Consider the following 18,117-nt stretch of genomic DNA (forward strand, 5'->3'; position numbering starts at 1 on the left):
GTTTCATCCTTACATTAAAAAAAAAAATGAAGTTTCTCTCTTCATTATATATTTCTCACTACTTTTGTATGTGCTTTAAATTTTTTTTTTCTTGAGGAAGATTAGCCCTGAGCTAACATCCACCACAAATCTTCCTCTTTTTGCTGAGGAAGATTGGCCCTCAGCTAACATCTGTGCCCATCTCTATTTTCTCTGTGGGACGCCTGCCACAGCATGGCTTGATAAGCGGTGCATAGGTCCGTACCTGGGATCCGAACCAGTGAACCCTTGGCAGCTGAAGTGGAGCATGTGAATTTAACCACTGCACCACCAGGCAGACCCCTTAAAATTTTTTTAAATAAAATTTTAAAAGAATTTTTAATAAAATTTTACATAAAATTTAAAAATAAAAAGTTTTTAACATTTTAAAAGATTCGTTTTATAACATAATTAGATGTCCAGTCAAAAGCGATTCTCCTTTATGTCTGCTCTGTAAGTTAAGGCTGATTTCACTATTGCAACAATAATTACTGAAACTCCCCTGTCTAATCTTGTATCATTTCTGACTGTACCTAAAACTTTAATATGAGATATTTCCAAAAAAGAGAACAATTTGTGTTGACAATTCATAGTATCTACAAAATCAGACCCTATTGACAAATTGGTTCAAAGAAAAACCTCCAACGCAAAAACCTAAAAGATCTCATGGAGAATAAAATAAACCTACAGACAGGACATATATAAATTTAACTAGTTTAAAAATTGTCTCTATGCAGAATAATGCAAGGTAAGTTAACATACTCAGTACAAAACTGAAAGTGAGTACTAGAAACTAGAACTTAGTTTCCTTCCGATACTGTAGAGTTCTCCCTCCCTGCCCCATCCTTCCCTTTGTAAAATAACAGCAGAGGGGCAAATACAAGACTTTAGAGTTTGCCAAATTTGAGAAAATGAGGAAGCACAGCCAAATGTATAATATGTACACGTGGGGACATTCATGAGTAGGACGAAATGAAGCATCCTTGCCAATATCATTTTTTTAATTTTGAGTGTTTTACCATAATTTTGAGAGTATGCAGTTGAAGATAAAGTAGGCACAGAGGATTCCAGCTGCAACTCGAAGTTTGTTTGTAAATTAAATTTTAAATATTTTATGCAACAGAAATTGATTGAGTTTCCTCCATGTGCAGGTTCTATAAGGAATGCAAAATAGAATACAACCTAGTGTCTGTTCTCATGAACTCTACAATTGTTTAGAGGATGTGTGTAATAAAATAGGTGAGTTTACCACAATGTGAGAGATACTATTGGAGAGGTACCAATAATACTCTTTTGAAAGAGTTTGTGGTTCTACTAACGAGCATAAAATGACATTTGCATAGATGATTGGAACAGCATCGCCCTTCTCCAGGCAAAACAACCTCCCCACTAGTCACAGTAATGATTTCTGAAGTGCGGGTTTAATCCCCTCACCTTTGTGTAACACAGTGGCTCGCCATCATTCTCAGACCAGAGTCCAAACTCTTCAGCATGGATTACATGATCTAGCCCCACATCCTGGCTCCCCACCCACCTTTTATTATGTGTTCTCACTTTATTTTTCACCTCTCTCCTCTTTACTCTGTGTGCTCCACACAGCAGCCTGGACCTGTTCCCCTGGGTGCCATATTTACATCCGTGTTGTTCCTTCTGCTTGGACCCCCTTTGTTCTCTCTTTCCCCTCTTTCCCCACTGTCGATGATTTTCCACCCGACTGTGACCTCCTGAGTTCTGGGACTCTGCCTCTCTTGTTCACCATCCACCCGTGGCGGTCAATTGATAAATATTTGTTAAATGGATCACTGAAAAAAATATATAAAATTGATAATTCATGAGGACAAGCTTGGTAGAAAAGAGCTGGCCTAATTATAGACTTTTGATATGACAGGAGAAGGTTTCATAGTCTTATCACTACTAACAATGAGAGTGGTGGCTGATGCCCTAGATAGTTGGGCTTTCTGGTACTGTGATTTTGGATAATTTCTAGAAAACAAACTGCCACGAAGGAAGCAATAGTGTGGCTGTTAGTTTAGTAAAAGGTTGTATGCTGTGGTCCAGGTTTTCTGCTCTCTTGCTGGCAATGCTGTGTGTGTGTGTATGTGTGTGTGTGTCTGCACACATGAATACAAGAATGTGGGCAATAACATCTAGTAGCAGGCTAACATTTCTTTAGCACTTCCTGTGTGCCAAACACTATACTAAGCATTTTTTAAAAGAGATATTTCATTCAATCCTTACAACCGCCCTGTGAGGTTGGGTACTGTTATTTCCCTCATCTTAAGATAAAGAAACTGAAGAATTAAAATTAACTAACTTTCCTGAGGTCTCACAGCTAGAAAGTAAGAGAGGCAGGGCCCTCGGTGAACTTTAAGTCTGGGATAAGCAGGTCCATAAATTGATGAATTAGAGCAAAAAGCAAGGTCGTTAAATAAAAAACTATCTATGGATAGGTTGCCCAAATTTCCCCCAACTGTAGAATGTTTTGACCCTGCAATTTTAACCCATATACTGATACTGGCTATGTTTATGAATAATTAAATTCAGAAGTATAGCAATAAGTATAGACTGTTTAACTTTCACTGAGAATGTGTTTTCTGGAAACCTTCATTTTGCCACCTTAATTTCTTGCTCATTTTTTTATTTCACAGTTAAGCCAATCCTAGTTTTCCCCATTTTCACTTTCATATTACTGAATTGTTTATTTTCATCAGGCTTAATTATTTTCCATGTAAATTTTACACAAAGATTTGACTCAGTGATCAACGTTTTGGTCCACATTAGATTTTACTGATTATAGTGCCTGCCCTTGGCAGTTTTATTTTGATGATTGTATTTATTTTTAAAATTGGATAAAAGGCTGAAGTGAGACTTTTCCATCAGATATATGAGGGTTTCTGTATTGTACAGGGTTGGTCTATTGAAGTTATCCTCTAACGTTTTTTTCACCCACCCTGTAAAAGAATTTTATAAAACTATAGCCCACCTCGCACATGTTTAAATTAAAATGTGGAATTTTTAAAATTGTTATATTACTTTGCAGATATATTCAATAGAATCAAATATGTCCAAGAAAATAGTGATTTGATTGCTATCATCACTCATTTTAAAATACACAATCTCTTTTTTCAAATGGACATTTTATATAATTCCTCTTTCTCTTTGAACTCATATTTCCATTTGATTCCCTCCCCAAAATTTATCTAATCTAAAATATTTTATACTTGCAAGTGTTTTATTGATCACTATATTATACTAATCTGCAAAAAGCATATATACTTGAATTAAAATTTTGATTTTTGAATTGCTAGGACCATAATGTTCTAAGTATTTAACATTTTTATTCGGAATAAGTTATTATTACAAATAGTATCAACTTATACTCATACAAGAACATAAATTGTGAATTGTGAAAAATAATTAAACACAAAACGTGAAGTGCTATTGGAAAGTCATCTCTTAATGAGATGAATGGTTAATATATCCACATGTGAATGTTGCTAGCACAATACAGAGGTCAAGATTAGAGCTACTTCTAACTTTTTTTTTGGTAGATATGTTGAAAAATCTTGTTCACATAAATAAATAGGATGTTGAAGTTTTATTATAGCAAAGTTATTATAATTTTTGTGCCACTTCTAAGTTGTATGCTAAAAATCACCTAGTGATCTACCTTCAAAAATTATTTTTAATTATGTCTGAGCTGACAGCTCAATTAGATCTAACTTCAACTCTGAAAGTAAAGAATTGAGAAACCGTCTGACTTGCAAAAGGATTCTTTTTTTTTTTTTTTCAGTCCAGCCACTGAGGACATACACTTTCCAACACCTCTATAAGTATTTTGACTTGTCCCTTATTTGAGGCCCCTACCCCCTCAGCAGATCTTACACCCCAGGCAATACACCAAAGGGAGCCTCCTCTCTTTTTTCTTCATTAGGAGAAGGGCAGTGGGAACCTGTACTCTCTCGCAGGTTCCCTCTCAGGCAGATAGATTTTAAGGAGTTGAGGATCTGAAAATTTATTCTGTTAAATTATGCATACCTAACTTATCTCTTAAAAAGTTATTGCGTTGCCCATTTAGAAGAGGCTACTCCATTGTGTTGCTATTTCAGTTCTTCTATGTACTTCTAAGTATTTCTTATATCTTACACTTCTCCATGCCTTTGGTGAGGAAATAGTCTCACCAAGACATGTGGTGAGCATTGGGAGGAGGCAGTTCCAAACATCTTGCTGTCTTTGCTGCTCCCTCCAACCTCACCTCTCCCTACATCCTCACCCCATGTGCCAACAGCAGTTATTAGTCAGAGATGATCTTCCACATGGTCATTTGGAACCCAGGTTTCTCCCATCTTATAGTTTGGCTTCCTTTCCAAGCCTCAGAATCTTCTCCATTCAGATGGCAGATAGCAAAGGAGCACATACAATCATGTGTGAGTGTAAACCTGAACTATTCCCTCTGGAATATATTTTTTATATCCCTAATCATTGATAATTCATTCAGAATTCTGAATGTAATGAGGACTTGTAACTTTACATTGTACTAAAATCTCTTTAATTAAACTGTTCAGGCTGCAGTTGTCTGTTAGATATGATGACCTCATAAACACTGAGCAGAGCATCTCTCTCCAGCCTTCTGCAGCATTTTCATCAATTCTTAAAAGAAGGGATAACCTGAAGCAAAATTTAGATTTTTCATATTCAAAGAAAAAAGTATTTGTAATACTTATTCTAATGTATGTATTAGGTGATTTGAGATCAGCAAAGCTATCATCAAACAAGTACATTTTAGGTTGCACAATATTAGCTGCCTTAAAAAGAAAAAAAGATGAAACTGATTTGACAGCCATAATCGTGTTTCTGACAACATATGCATGTTTGATACACATGAGTGCCCAGCAAGCCTATTTTTCTTCAACAGGATTATCAAATAATATGTTTTGAACACACGTTTGTGCAAGGTGGTTTACAAGGGGTCTCTATTACATTTGTTTATATTGTTTCCTGTGTGCTTCAGTTCATAGAGGAGTGGGGCAGACCTCAGGGTATAAGGCTCGCAGGAAACTTCACTTCTTTTGGATACTATGCAGTTCCAAAATAGTTCAAAATAGTTCAGTGGTCACTTGAGTCACTTAAGAATATCAGAAAGTTCCATAAGATTTGGGATCAAGATGCTTTAAATATTCTTGTTTATGACCTATATGATGTAATAAAATTATGTTTATTCAATTTTCAGAAAATGAAACTGAATGGGGTGGTTAGCATTTGTTGATTAGGTTTCATAGTATATTAAATAATTTGGATAAGCAGGCAGGCACAAACCAGATGACATGGGAAGCTTGACTTAAGAAAGAAAACAGACACCACAAACCTCAAGTATAGATGAAAATACTTACGTGGTTTAGAAAAAGATCTTGGACTATAATGAAAAACAAACTTAATGAGTTCTTATAGAAGGTCCTGCAGCTTATGGAACATTATGTAACTAGTAAAGGTATAAATAAAATACAGGCAATTTTAAACTATTGGGTTGTATTTCAAACCTGGGCTTGATGCCCAGATTTTTATAGAAATGTGCCGTAAACCCAGCGTTTAAGCAACTGTAAATGACATTCCTTTACATTTCTGAAATATATACAAATTGATGAAACTCCTCGTCACTTGCCTAAGGTGGTATCCTAACTGGTCACTCTGCCTCCAGTCTCGCAACCTTCTTCATCCTCCACGTGCTGCCCGACAGTGTCGGTAACGTCTCACCCAGTTCCCCTCCTGCTCAGTGGCAGGGCGTTCTCATTGCCTATGGGCAGAGGAGAGTAAAGGAGACTTGGGTAGAGTCCAGCGAATCCCGTGGCAATCACAAAACTTATTTGAATGGTGGTGTTTTATCTCAACAGTTCATCATTTTTTACATGTTATTTTCCATCCTATCTATATTAATTTTACCACGAAATTTTTAAATTACTAACCAGAAATAAAATTGATGCTCAAGAGGGGAGCCAGATGATACTCTGCGACACACCTCAGTGTACATTTTCTTAAGTGAGAGGCATAAGTCTATAAGATAAAGTCAAAACGCCTTAGCCTGAAGACCTTCCATAACCCCTCTGGAGAGAAGGCATCCTTTTGTTGAGGGACAAGGTCTTTCAGGCTGGCTCTACATGGTAACTCTACATTGGATGCCGGGAAAGGCAGCTCACAGGAGAGGATGTAAAGAATTTTTAAATAAAAAAATTTTAGGAGAATCTCATTCCATAATCAGTCTTGAAAGAAACAAGAAGGGAAAGCAGGAGGTGGCTTGCTATTAAAAAAAAGATAAGGACTCAGGGCTGGCCTGGTGGCATGGCGGTTAAGTTTGCACGTTCAGCTTCGGTGGCCCAGGGTTCGCCAGTTCGGATCCTGGGTGCGGACCTAAGCACAGCTTGTCAAGCCATGCTGTGGCAGGCATCCTGCACATAAAAAAAGGGAGGAAGATAGGCATGGATATTAACTCAGGGCTAATCTTCCTCAGCAAAAAGAGGATTGGCAGTAAATGTTAGCTCAGGGCTAATCTCCCTCAGAAAAAAAAAGATGAGGACTCTAGGCTGTATTGGGTTTCCTCCAGGGAATTATGACCAGCTTAGAGCATTGTCTTTTATCAGGTTAAATATAGCATGAATGACTTTAAAATAATTAGGCAGATTTTTTATAAAGTATATAAGAATTTATATACATAAATAATTTTCCTTCCCATGACCCCTTTGATAAGGGCTATACACTTGTTCAGATGATGCTGCCCTCATTCAAAATAACTTTAGACCTTTGAATCTGTCTTCTGGAATCTGCTTCCTGAACTGTTTACGAGCTATTAGCAAAACCATTTTCTTTTGATTTTATTCTCTCTCCTTTTACTCCTTGCCTCCAGGCTCTCCTCAGTTCCTCTGATTTTCTCAGTTTCCTTTGCTTGCTCCTGAGGGTCCCTGAGAACTGTTGTGGTCCCAGCCTGGAGCTAAGAGAGTGGTGGTGGGAGAAGTGATTGAGTTTGTGTTATTAGTCTGGTTCCAATCAGAAGAGAGAAACCACATAGCAATTTAAACAGGGAAAGTATAGTATAAATACAGTATAAATTATAACAGGAGATTAGAGTAACAAGGGAATGGTTAGTAAGAAATAAAGAAAGAAACTTCTAGAGAATATAGGAACAGCCTATGTAAGGAGTAGCCACTGCCCTTAGAGCCGACATTGAACCCAGGAAAGAGGCCCTCCAGGCCTCGTTGGGGAGGGCATGGCTTTAGCTCGCCGAATGGTGGAGAAGTCACTCTGGTGCCCTGCTGCAGGAGCTTCCTGGAGCTTTGTCCTCTGGAACTTTCCAGAAATCCACCATCCTGGGAGTTGGTGAAGCTGTTCATGGGACGGGTCTCACCTGAGGCACTCTGCTACAAAACTGCCTGGGCAGGGGAAGTACTGGAGAAAACTGCTAGTCACTAGGTGCTGTTGCCCATTATCCACTGCAGAAGCCAGGCACTGGAGAAGCCCCCTGTTCTGCAGGGACCTGCTGAGTGAGCACACCAGAACCAAGAAAAACCCTTCCTCCTGCATTGTCTCTTCAGTGTCCTTCCTGACAAGGCTTAACATCGTGCCAGGTAGCAAAGGAAGAATAAAGGGCACAGTTTCAGTTTCACAGAAGAAGCAATTAAGGGTGAATTTGGAGCTGGAAAGCAATAAACTGATAACTGGCACGGTTGGTAAGGCCGTTTTACTTGGAGTACTTAAGGAGCGAAACTCACTTCTACACGTCTGTGAGCTACCTGCTTGCTATAAGTAAAATAAACTGATAGCATGCTTAATGGAAAGGAATGTCTGATCAAATTTTCATTATAACATAGTTCCCAAGAACCATGAGAAAAATAAGTAAAAATAGGAGTGTGTGTGTGTGCATGTGCACATTGGTTTTAGTACAAGAGTGCCAACACAGCTTTCAAGGGAGGGTCTCTCCTTTTTTCTGAGGTTATACTCATTTTACTGTTTTTTTCAAATGGCTTTAATATTTTTATTTTTTAGTGAAATAATGATCATAATGGAAGATAGCTTTTGTTGTTGTGATGGTTTCATTTGTCTTAAAATTCTTCCTGCTTCACGAGAGAAAAAGTTATCAACCCTGTGTTAGTACTCTTTCCATTTTAGAAAAATTATGCTGATCTATGAAATTCAAATCTGGAAACCATTACACCCAACTAAGAATTTATTAATATAAACTGTGGCAAGTCACTACAACTTTTTGTGAAATGTGTAAAAAGTTTTGCATTTAGAAACTGAAAAACAGTTGTTACTTTATGTTCAACAACAAGGATGTATGAACTTATAAACAGAAGTTAAATAATAGCTATGGCCATGCACTTTCCATTTATTGTCTCCACTTAAACTAACCAGTAATATGTATCATTATCACTGTTTTTCAGATGACAAAAATCAGATGGAATTAAATAACTTTTCTGAGGTCGTATAGCTAGTAAATAGCAGAGCCAGGATTTAAATAGGCGTCTGACTGGCTCCAAAATGTTTCAGGATTTAAATAGATGTCTGACTGCCTCCAAAATCCATCCCGTGTCTAAGGAAAGACAAGAACTGAATTAAGGAGTTAGAAAATGGAATTTTCAAAAAATAAAAAGACAAATAGATCATATATTTTATATATATTATTCCTAGAGAAAGGAAATGTAAAAAGGGACTTCATGACTTGTTTTTAAAGCTTGAGGACTATCATGTTTGTAAAATTCAATAGCTAGTTTCCATTTTCACCAAAGCAAATATGAGAACACTAGTGCAAGTAGAAAATGTGTGTATGTGTCATTAATATACTTTGATGTATCAAGAAGGAATGTGTTTGTTGCTGATTTGACTAGAGTGGCTTAATCAAATATGGTTTTATCAGTCTCATGTAACCAGAGGTTCAGATATGGGTGGTTGCTGAGACTGTCAGTAGCTCACTGTCAGGGCCAACCTTGCTGCGATTCCCTTGGCCTTCCTCTCATGGTTACGAGATTGCTGCTATGGTTTCTGCCATCACTTCTCCCTTGAAGCAAGAAAGAGAAACGAGTGTACCAGCTACATATGACTCATTTTACCAGCTTTTCTGAAACATCCCCACGCGCTGTTGCTTTCATTCTCACTGGCGAGTGCTGGATCACATGTCCTTAGCCCTAGTTGCAAGGGAATTTGGGAAAGTAAGGAATAACTTTGTCATGATTGGTTTAGACCATGGGTCAGCCAAACTCTGGCCCCAGGACCAAATTCTGGCCACCCCTGCTGTACATAAAGTTTTATTGGAACACAGCCATACCTGTCCATATGCACATTGTCTACAACTTCTTTCACGCTACAGTGGCAAAGTTGAGTAGCTGTGATAAGGACCATATGGCCTGCAAGGTCTAAAGATATTTACTATTTGGCCTTTCACCAAAAACGTTTGCTGGCCTCTGGCTTAGACCTTTCATAATCCATCATCTGGGGTTGACCACATGGACACTTTGGGGCTAACTGGGCTTCCATTAAACGAGGAAGAAGTAGGAAAAGGGATGGTGGAAAAGAACCAACAGTATATGTCACCTGGTCCAACTAATTATATACAAGACCAAAAATTTATAATACATTTTCTACTTTAAGTCACAGGGTCACCTGGAACATATAACTTTTCTGCTCCTTCGTTTCCTCATAAGCCAACTAGGAAATACAGAAAGATAGAAATTTTGCAAATATATGGAATCAAATGATTGACAATGTTGTGATATATCGTGAAGATATATTCAGGAAGATAATCCCTAATTTACTGACTTCTATACAGCACTGTCTAAGATATCGTCAGACTAAGTCTTAGACACATATTTTACTGATTGACACTTCCCTTTAAACTGTTTATTTTAGGTTCTTGCATACACTGAAGGACTTCATGGAAAATGGATGTTCAGCGAGATACGAGCTGTATTTTCAAGACGTTATCTCCTACAAAATACTGCTTTGGAAGTATTTATGGCAAACCGAAGTAAGTTCCCTTAAATACTTTGAAAGCAAATGTGCTCATATTTGGATGTTGGTCATTTACATGGTGTGGTACTGTCTTGATTTTTCTCTGCTGTGTTTCTGTCTTTGATATGCCCTCACTAAAATAAAAAATAAAAATAAAAAAGAATTAATTTGTTTGAGAACGTAAACCCTAGATTTCTCATGGATAAAGTTATACAGAAAGCTGATTTTCCGTGAAGCTTCATTACGTTTACAAATAAGTGATGATAAGCACTTGAAAATGATTTCTGAAATTGATGGTTAGCTTTCCCATGGTTTTCTAAATCATGTTTTTTCTTCTTACCACAGCCTCGGTTATGTTTAATTTTCCTGATCAAGCAACAGTAAAAAAAGTTGTCTATAGCTTGCCTCGGGTTGGAGTAGGGACCAGCTATGGTTTGCCACAAGCCAGGTAATTATATCATATTACACACTGTCTATGGTTTGTTAACATATTTCAATCTCAATACAACAGAAATATAAATAGGGTATACCATTATAATTATTTTGAGGGCCAAGGAATTTTCTCCCTCTGCATGTCATTTGTAGGGAAAGAGGTTATGAAAACAGCTATTTTAAGAATAACAGAATAGGGCATAATTTTATATAACACGTGTATAAATGAAGAAGTAAAAAACTTGATTTCTTATCATAGCCAGCACTTGATTAAGGCATTTTGCTTGAGATCTTAATAAGAAACGTACCAAGAACCTCATGATGTTTGTGATTAATTGTTGTGTAATCACATATAAATTATTTTTATAAATGCTATGTGTAAATGCTTCTTCATTAAAGTAGTAAAACTCTTAGAGTTTATTGAGATTAATGCTCATTAATTGTGCTGTAGTTTTAACCATTTTCTAAATCTTTCATCTTTTTATTCTAAAAGCGTCATTTTGAAGTAATGTTTTCTTGAAAGATAGTAGTCTAAGTAGAAAATAGTCAGCAATTATGTGCATCACTAATTCAATTAGTTTTTGGCTCTAAGTAACTGAATACCTGACTAAAAGTGACTTACACCATAGGGTATTTTGCTTTTTGGGTTTTTTTAATAAAATATCTGGAGTTAAGGAGTTATGAGTATTGGCTCAGAGGTTCAGTGATGTCAGGACTCTCAGTTGGCCTCATGTTCACAAAATAACTGCTACTGCTCCACACTACTACTGTGTCTTCACACAACTGAATTAAAGTAGGAAAAAGACAAAAAGGATTTCTTCTTGAGCTTCTATGTTTTAGGAAGGAATGTATTTCTCAGAAGCCTCCAGCAATCTTTATCTCAGGTCCCTTTAGCCAGAATGGGGTCACTTTCCCGCCCCTAACACAATCACTGCCAAAGGGGAATGAATTTATCAGTTTGGCCCAATCATCCCCTAGAGTTGAGGGAAAAATATACCTCTGAACTACTTGCCACCTCCTACCTGAACAAAATAGGTTTTCTGTTGACAAGTAAACAAGAGATACTGGCTTTGAGTGGACAAGCAACAGTGTCTTCCACAGATCGTATGTCCCTGGGAATTATTACAGAGCACTGCACGGATGGAAAGGAAAATGAATCTATGTCTATTTTCCCTTAAATTGGATACAGGCATTTAAAAGATGGAGACTTCGTCTTATTTATCTTTTAATCTACAGCACGTAACACAGTGATAATTGCAGAGATGCTTTTTAAGCGCTGCTCAACTGGAGTTGGAGTTGCCTTGCATTGCGGCGTATCTGGTCTCGTATTAAGCTTACAGTTAAGACCAATTCACTAACATGTATGTACATGCTCAGGATATTTGCTAGTGGAATAACAAGATTAAATTAAGGCGTAAGTAGATAATGAAATACTTATATAAAATACGGGTCAAAGGAAGACTGCATTTTAAAAAAAAGAAAATGAAGTTAGTTTTGCAAGACTTGTTCTTATTGAATCTAAGCTGACTCATAGTAATCACTACTTCCTTTCTCAAGTGCTCACAAACTGTTTGTTTAATCAATTCAAGAATTTTTCCAGGAATTGACATCAAGAATTCACAAATAGGTCTAAGTTTTTCCTTTTTAAAAATAATCTCCTGCCTCCTGGCATCTTTCTCAATGACCGTGACTCTTCAGAGATTACCAGTTGAGGTTTCTCGGAGGCATGTGTAATTTCCTTCAGTGCTCATGGACCTGTCTGGACCCGAATTCCTTTAAAACGATCAGAAGCTCTTTTACTGTCTTCCTTACCTATTATGAGTATTGTTTCACTTTCAATCACATTGGTCTCTCTTTGACTTTTGAAAGATCATTCTTCTTAATAGAAAAAGTGGAAACAACATAGGTAGTTAGTAGTGTTGGTTTTGCTGTTACTTCATACAGCCCTCCTGTCTTAAAACACTCTTTCATTGCCCTTGGTTTCCCCCCAAAGGCTCAACTCACTCAGTTTCCTAATTATATTCTCAGAAGTTCAGTTCTGTATATTTCCTGTGATATATAGCCTTACAAGTAGCAGATGAGGGTAGGAGGAACACCGGATCTAAGCTTACATCTGTCACTAACAGGCTGGGTAACATAACAGAGCCTGGTACTGTCACTAACAGGCTGGGTAACATAACAGAGCCTGGTAGTTTTTAGGAACTAAATACATGTTAGTTGAAAGAATGCTTAACACCAGGCAAGAGGAATGACACTCTCATCTACTATAAAATGGGGACAGTATCTTTGCAAAGAGACGTTTTACACATGTCCTGAGATCTTAAAGTGAAGGCATTTTGTAAACTGTAAACACTGCTACACTGTATACATATATGCATACATACACAGATATAGATGATTAGGTGGGTAGGTAGGTGAATAGATATACACACATGCACCCATGAACATATGCATGTGTGATGCGTGAGATCTTCTTACATTTAGAGAATTGTCAAGGGGAAGGGATGATGCCTGGCTCTGACAAGTAGAAGCCTTCCAGCTGAGAGTATCTTGGCAAAATCTCCAAGGGAGCCATTCTTCTTTGTTTTCTTCACATTGGGTTTGTCAGTTTAACCAGAGTTTATCAAACTCTAGGGAACTTACTCTAAAGTAAACCCATAAGAGACTGATTTAGAAACAAACAAAAAAATTATCGAATTCAAAGGCAGATGTACTGCCAGAATAATTGACTTCACATATCATTTAGGCCACTTCTTGGGCAAGCCCACTGAAGAGATCACATTACAAATCAGATTGTTGCTTAATGAGCAAAGATTTGGAACAAAAGGAATATTTCCGTTAAATTGGCATAGCCTAATAAATGCCCCTTTAGTTAATTAATATCCATAGCTATCATTTCCTTTGTGTTTAACTTATAAGCATTATTTCCCTTAATTTTCTTCTTTTTTTTTTTTTGGCTTATAAACAACATTTATTCCTCCAAATTCTAGAGCCTGAGAAGTCTAAGATCAAGGCTCCAGCAGATTTGGTATCTGATGAGAGGCCACTTCCTGGTTCATAGATGGCCATCTTCTCACTGTGTCCTCACATGGTGGAAGGGAGCTCTCTGCCTTTAATTCTTAAAACAACCACATTCTTAAAACAGTGGGATTCTTATCCCATTTTACAATAGGGAAATTTTGATTTAGATAAGTTACTTTTCTTGCCCAAGATCATACCCCACTCTCTTAATTTCTGTTCTGTGTTGTCTATCAAGGTGACCTACAATGGTCAGAACAATACCTTCACCCCTGCATAATGATGGAAAAATACTGGCAAAAGCTTGCCCATTTTCTAGACTCCATGCTTATTACCATAGTTTGGTTAATGTAGACTCTGTTCAGGCAATCAGTACAATCAATTAATTTGAGATTTAATTAGATTCTTCACTTACTAACTATACACCTGGTTGTATTCATAGGGTTGACTGATGATTTTAAATGGTCACCATTCAAAATGGCACTTAATGGTGGTTAATACTTCTTATTTCAGAGGACAATTTTGTCTTCATCTTATCCCCCAATTCTAAAAGCATCCTACTATAGCCCAAAAATGTACCAACTATCCTCATTCTAATATATAAATTTGTTATAGGATATTTTGAACAGCCCTATTGATTTACTCTTTCCCATTGTTCTTCTTCATATGATTGAGTTACTTAATTTTTTTAGCATCACATCTCTCTTTAGCCATTTTTCTTTTAGGGTAGATGACCAATAATTCAAGTCATTCAGTATGTACTTATTAAGTTCCCACTATATGCTAAGTATTGCTAAATGCTAAGGATAAAATAGTTAGTAAAATACAGTTCCTGCCAACAATGAGTTTATAGTAGGAAAAACAGAGGAGGAAACAGGAAAAACTGATCCTTTTGCTAATAACCTGCTTTTGTAAATTCATTTCCCATGTCCATATTTTTCTTCACTGTTACATACTCTAAGAATGACAGGATAGCTTTCTTCCATGATTCCCATTATTTACACCTATCAAGATTTGTTTGGTTTTGGGATTTTGTTTGTCAGAATTATTTCCAAATCATCAGTTTTCTTAAATTGCCTGGGTTCAAAATGTCAACAAAGGAATTCAAAACTTTGTTATATGCATTGTTTTTAGCAGATTGGACATGCTGCAGGTAAGGATTTTAGTCAGAATAGCAAGAATATGATTATAATAGTAATACAATGCAAATTGGACTAAGCATATGATTGTAATAGTGGTGCAATGAAAATTGGGCTAGACATTGTTAATTCTTGGATCATTCAGAAAATATTTTAGCATGTTGCCATGACAAAGTCAGAATCAGGGCTAAAGTTTGTAACATAAAATTGTTGCGTTAAGTGGATGTGTACCTGGGAAAATTTTGAATTTTGGTGACATATGGATCAAAATCTGGAAGCCCTTTAGGTAGCCCTGTGAAAATCATATTACAAATTAATTGAAAATGTACAGAATTATAGAATTGAAGTATGAAATGTATATACCATTACCATTGTATTTAAGTGGATCATTAGACTCATATGGTTCTATTGGAGTCAGTAGGGTCTATTATCTCGAATATATGTAACTAGGAAACTTCCTCAAAAATGTTAATATGTGATCAGGCGGCTACAGTTTATTAAGTTAATATTTTAAACATTGAGTTACACATAATTGTTCTTGAAATTGTTAATTCATATTTGAATTTTATTGAGATAACGAGTTCCTCCCCATCCTTTCCCCCTCCCTCTTTTTCCTCAACTAATTTATATTTTAGTTCCTGCTACGAACAAGACAATGCCTATTAAGATTGCATGTGATAGATATACATGATAATGATACATGAATGACAGAGATGGTCTTCAGTCCACAGTTCCTAAACTGAGCACCAAGGAGCCCTGGGATGTCACAGTGAAATTACAGGAGGGTTACAGAGCATTTTGTATTTTTTAGGGAAACACAGCAACATCTGTCAGATACCGCACAAACTCTTAGCTCAAGTTAGTTCTAAGTTTCAACATCAGATAGCAATGCATTCTTTTCACTCATATCTTAGTTTTGTGAAACTAGTTTTTAGGAGTTACTGTGGTGAAAAATAAGTACTCCATGGAAATCAGTGTGGAACAGGAAATGAAGGTGGTGCTGTCAGATATGATTCCAAGGTTTAAGAAGCTGTGCAGTGCCCAAAAGGTACGCACATCCCTTTAGTAAGTAATTGTAGTTATTTAAGAATAAAATAAAACACGTGGCATAGTATATAAGTTCGTGTGCTCTGCTTTGGCAGCCTGGGGTTCGCTGGTTCAGAGCCCAGGCACAGACCTACCACTGCTTGTCAAGCCATGCTGTGGTGGCATCCCACATAAAGTAGAGGAAAATTTGCACAGATGTTAGCTCAGGGCCAATCTTCCTCAGGAAAAAAATTTTTTTTCCTTTTAATTTATGAGTATTGTATTTTCAAACAGCTACTAAGTTGTTAAGACTTAAATATTTATTAAATTATTTAGACCTAACTACTTAATAAACAGAACTGTTAGGTATTTCTCTTGGGCTAGGGGCATGATGCAAAAATTCCTGAGACACTAAGGGTAGCATGAATTGAAATAGTTTGGGAACCTTTGTCTAAGTGATGATCATTTTAGAAACTCAGTAGCCTTATCATACTTTTACAAATACAGCCAGCTTTCATTATTTTTTAGATAAACCCATTGAACCCCGAACGTTTCATAATTTACACAAATCATACTGATTTACTCCCTTAAGATTATTCCTGTGTCCCTTCTTCTGAATTCATACATTTCAAAGTTCCCAGTTGCTGGTTTTTTACATCGTAAAAGGGATGTGCGTTGTGTGGTTAGAGGCTGTGCACATGTGCACACTCCATGTGAGGAGGCAGGTGTAAAAAGTTTAGTGGTGGCTTTTATTATATAAAGTTTAAGTCAAATGCTTATATGCTGGTATGTGACTACTCGCCCACCTAGCTTCTTAGCACGAAGTAGATTTGCTGTATTGTTTAAAAGCAAACTTATTTTGAGTATAGTTTCACCTTTTTTCTTGTTGACTTGTAAAATACCCACTTGCAGCCATGTTATATGAATAGGTGCTTTCATATTGGTTTATCCTTAGTAACTAAATGTATCTTCTCTATAGTATAATTTTTAAATATTGCTAATATCTACAATTAAAATGTATTTTAGATTTTATCTAAGAAGATAAACCATAAATTATTTTAAGTAAATGGTATCAAGCCAATATATTCATTAATATTGAATTTTTAGAAGTCATGTGTTAAAGAGACTGTTTATTGTGGTTTGTTTAATTGCTAGGAGGATATCACTGGCCACTCCTCGACAGCTTTATAAATCTTCCAACATGACTCAGCGTTGGCAAAGAAGAGAAATTTCAAACTTCGAATATTTGATGTTTCTAAATACTATAGCAGGTAAGACATCTCATTCTTCAATCTCATAATATGTTTACGTTCATCAAAATCATTGGTAATGTGACTTGATGGAATGCATTTTCTCCTTGGATTTCAAATACAGCGTTAGAATAAATATTGAAGCACTCACATTTAATGTTATCAGAACCCAGACGAGCTAGTACTGAGGTTTTAGATGCATTTATTGTTGAAGAGGCTTTTCCTTGCTCTCCTTCTGCCATTTCCTTTGCTGACAGCTTTGTCTGAAGGTTTATTAGAGTCAACAAACCATTGCCAGAGTGCCTGGAAATAATAATGGGAAAATGTAATTTCTCTACTTTGTCATTCTCAGCAATAGCAGCTAGACAGGAGAATAACAACAGGATTCTGCCTAGTACAGATGTCACCTGGATTATGGCATGATTGGGTTACAGCATCTTTTCCTCTTAAAGTCTTCAAATAAAAATATAAAATCAGGTTACATTTCTGAATGATGAGTAATTACCGTCAACCTCAGCAGCACCATGCTTGTAAATTAAAAGAAGGTGGTAGCTTTGTTTTTCTGCTAAATCAATGGTTGTCAGTGGTTAAACATATCTATGAGATTTAAATACCTTTTTCTTTTTTCCTAAATTAAGCTCCCGAAGCCTTTTTTCATGTTGAATTACTAAGAGTTTGCTTCTATAAACCAGGCACTGCAAAAATTTTTGCAGTCAGTGAATTTAAATAGCTACATAAATACATATGCTTACCCTAGGATTAGGATTCATTCTGAATGAATGCTAGAACCATGAATTTAGAGCCAGTTCTCTGAATCATTGCTTAAAGGAATAACTGTGTAATATTACTCTTTTTTTAATCTATCACATACGTGTGAATATGGATGCTATAGGTATATACTAAATATGAATGATATACATATGTGTTAAATAGATAGGCAAGAGAACTCAATTTATCAACAAAAAGATTAAAATGTTGAGATGTTTTTGCATTTTAATCACTTAATATATATTGTAAAGTTAATGCCTTTACTAGTAGGATACTAGAGGTACAACCAAAGAGCTATTTTGTTACATGTTAAATTTTATTGTATATTATACACACATCTCCATTGTATACATATATCTTTATGATATCTTCATGACATATTTCATGTATATTCCTATATCAGTATACACAACATACATATCTTAAAGAAACCTATTTAATTCCTCAAAAAATAAAAGAAATGTTATACTATT

At 36.2% G+C, this 18,117-nt stretch overlaps 1 protein-coding gene across 13 annotated transcripts in view; it reads left to right on the forward strand.

The window, feature by feature from the left end:
- The window catches only part of NBEA (neurobeachin), a 671,041-nt gene that overhangs the window by 545,599 nt on the left and 107,325 nt on the right, over positions 1-18,117 (forward strand). For all 13 annotated transcript variants that reach the window (XM_070578754.1, XM_070578744.1, XM_070578745.1 and 10 more), the window contains 3 exons: positions 9,910-10,027; positions 10,357-10,459; positions 16,782-16,897. In XM_070578754.1, coding sequence (XP_070434855.1) covers positions 9,910-10,027; positions 10,357-10,459; positions 16,782-16,897 — 337 coding nt within the window. The remainder of the gene's footprint in view (positions 1-9,909; positions 10,028-10,356; positions 10,460-16,781; positions 16,898-18,117) is intronic.

This window comes from Equus przewalskii, chromosome 16, assembly GCF_037783145.1.
Source record: "Equus przewalskii isolate Varuska chromosome 16, EquPr2, whole genome shotgun sequence".
Taxonomy (NCBI): domain Eukaryota; kingdom Metazoa; phylum Chordata; class Mammalia; order Perissodactyla; family Equidae; genus Equus; species Equus przewalskii.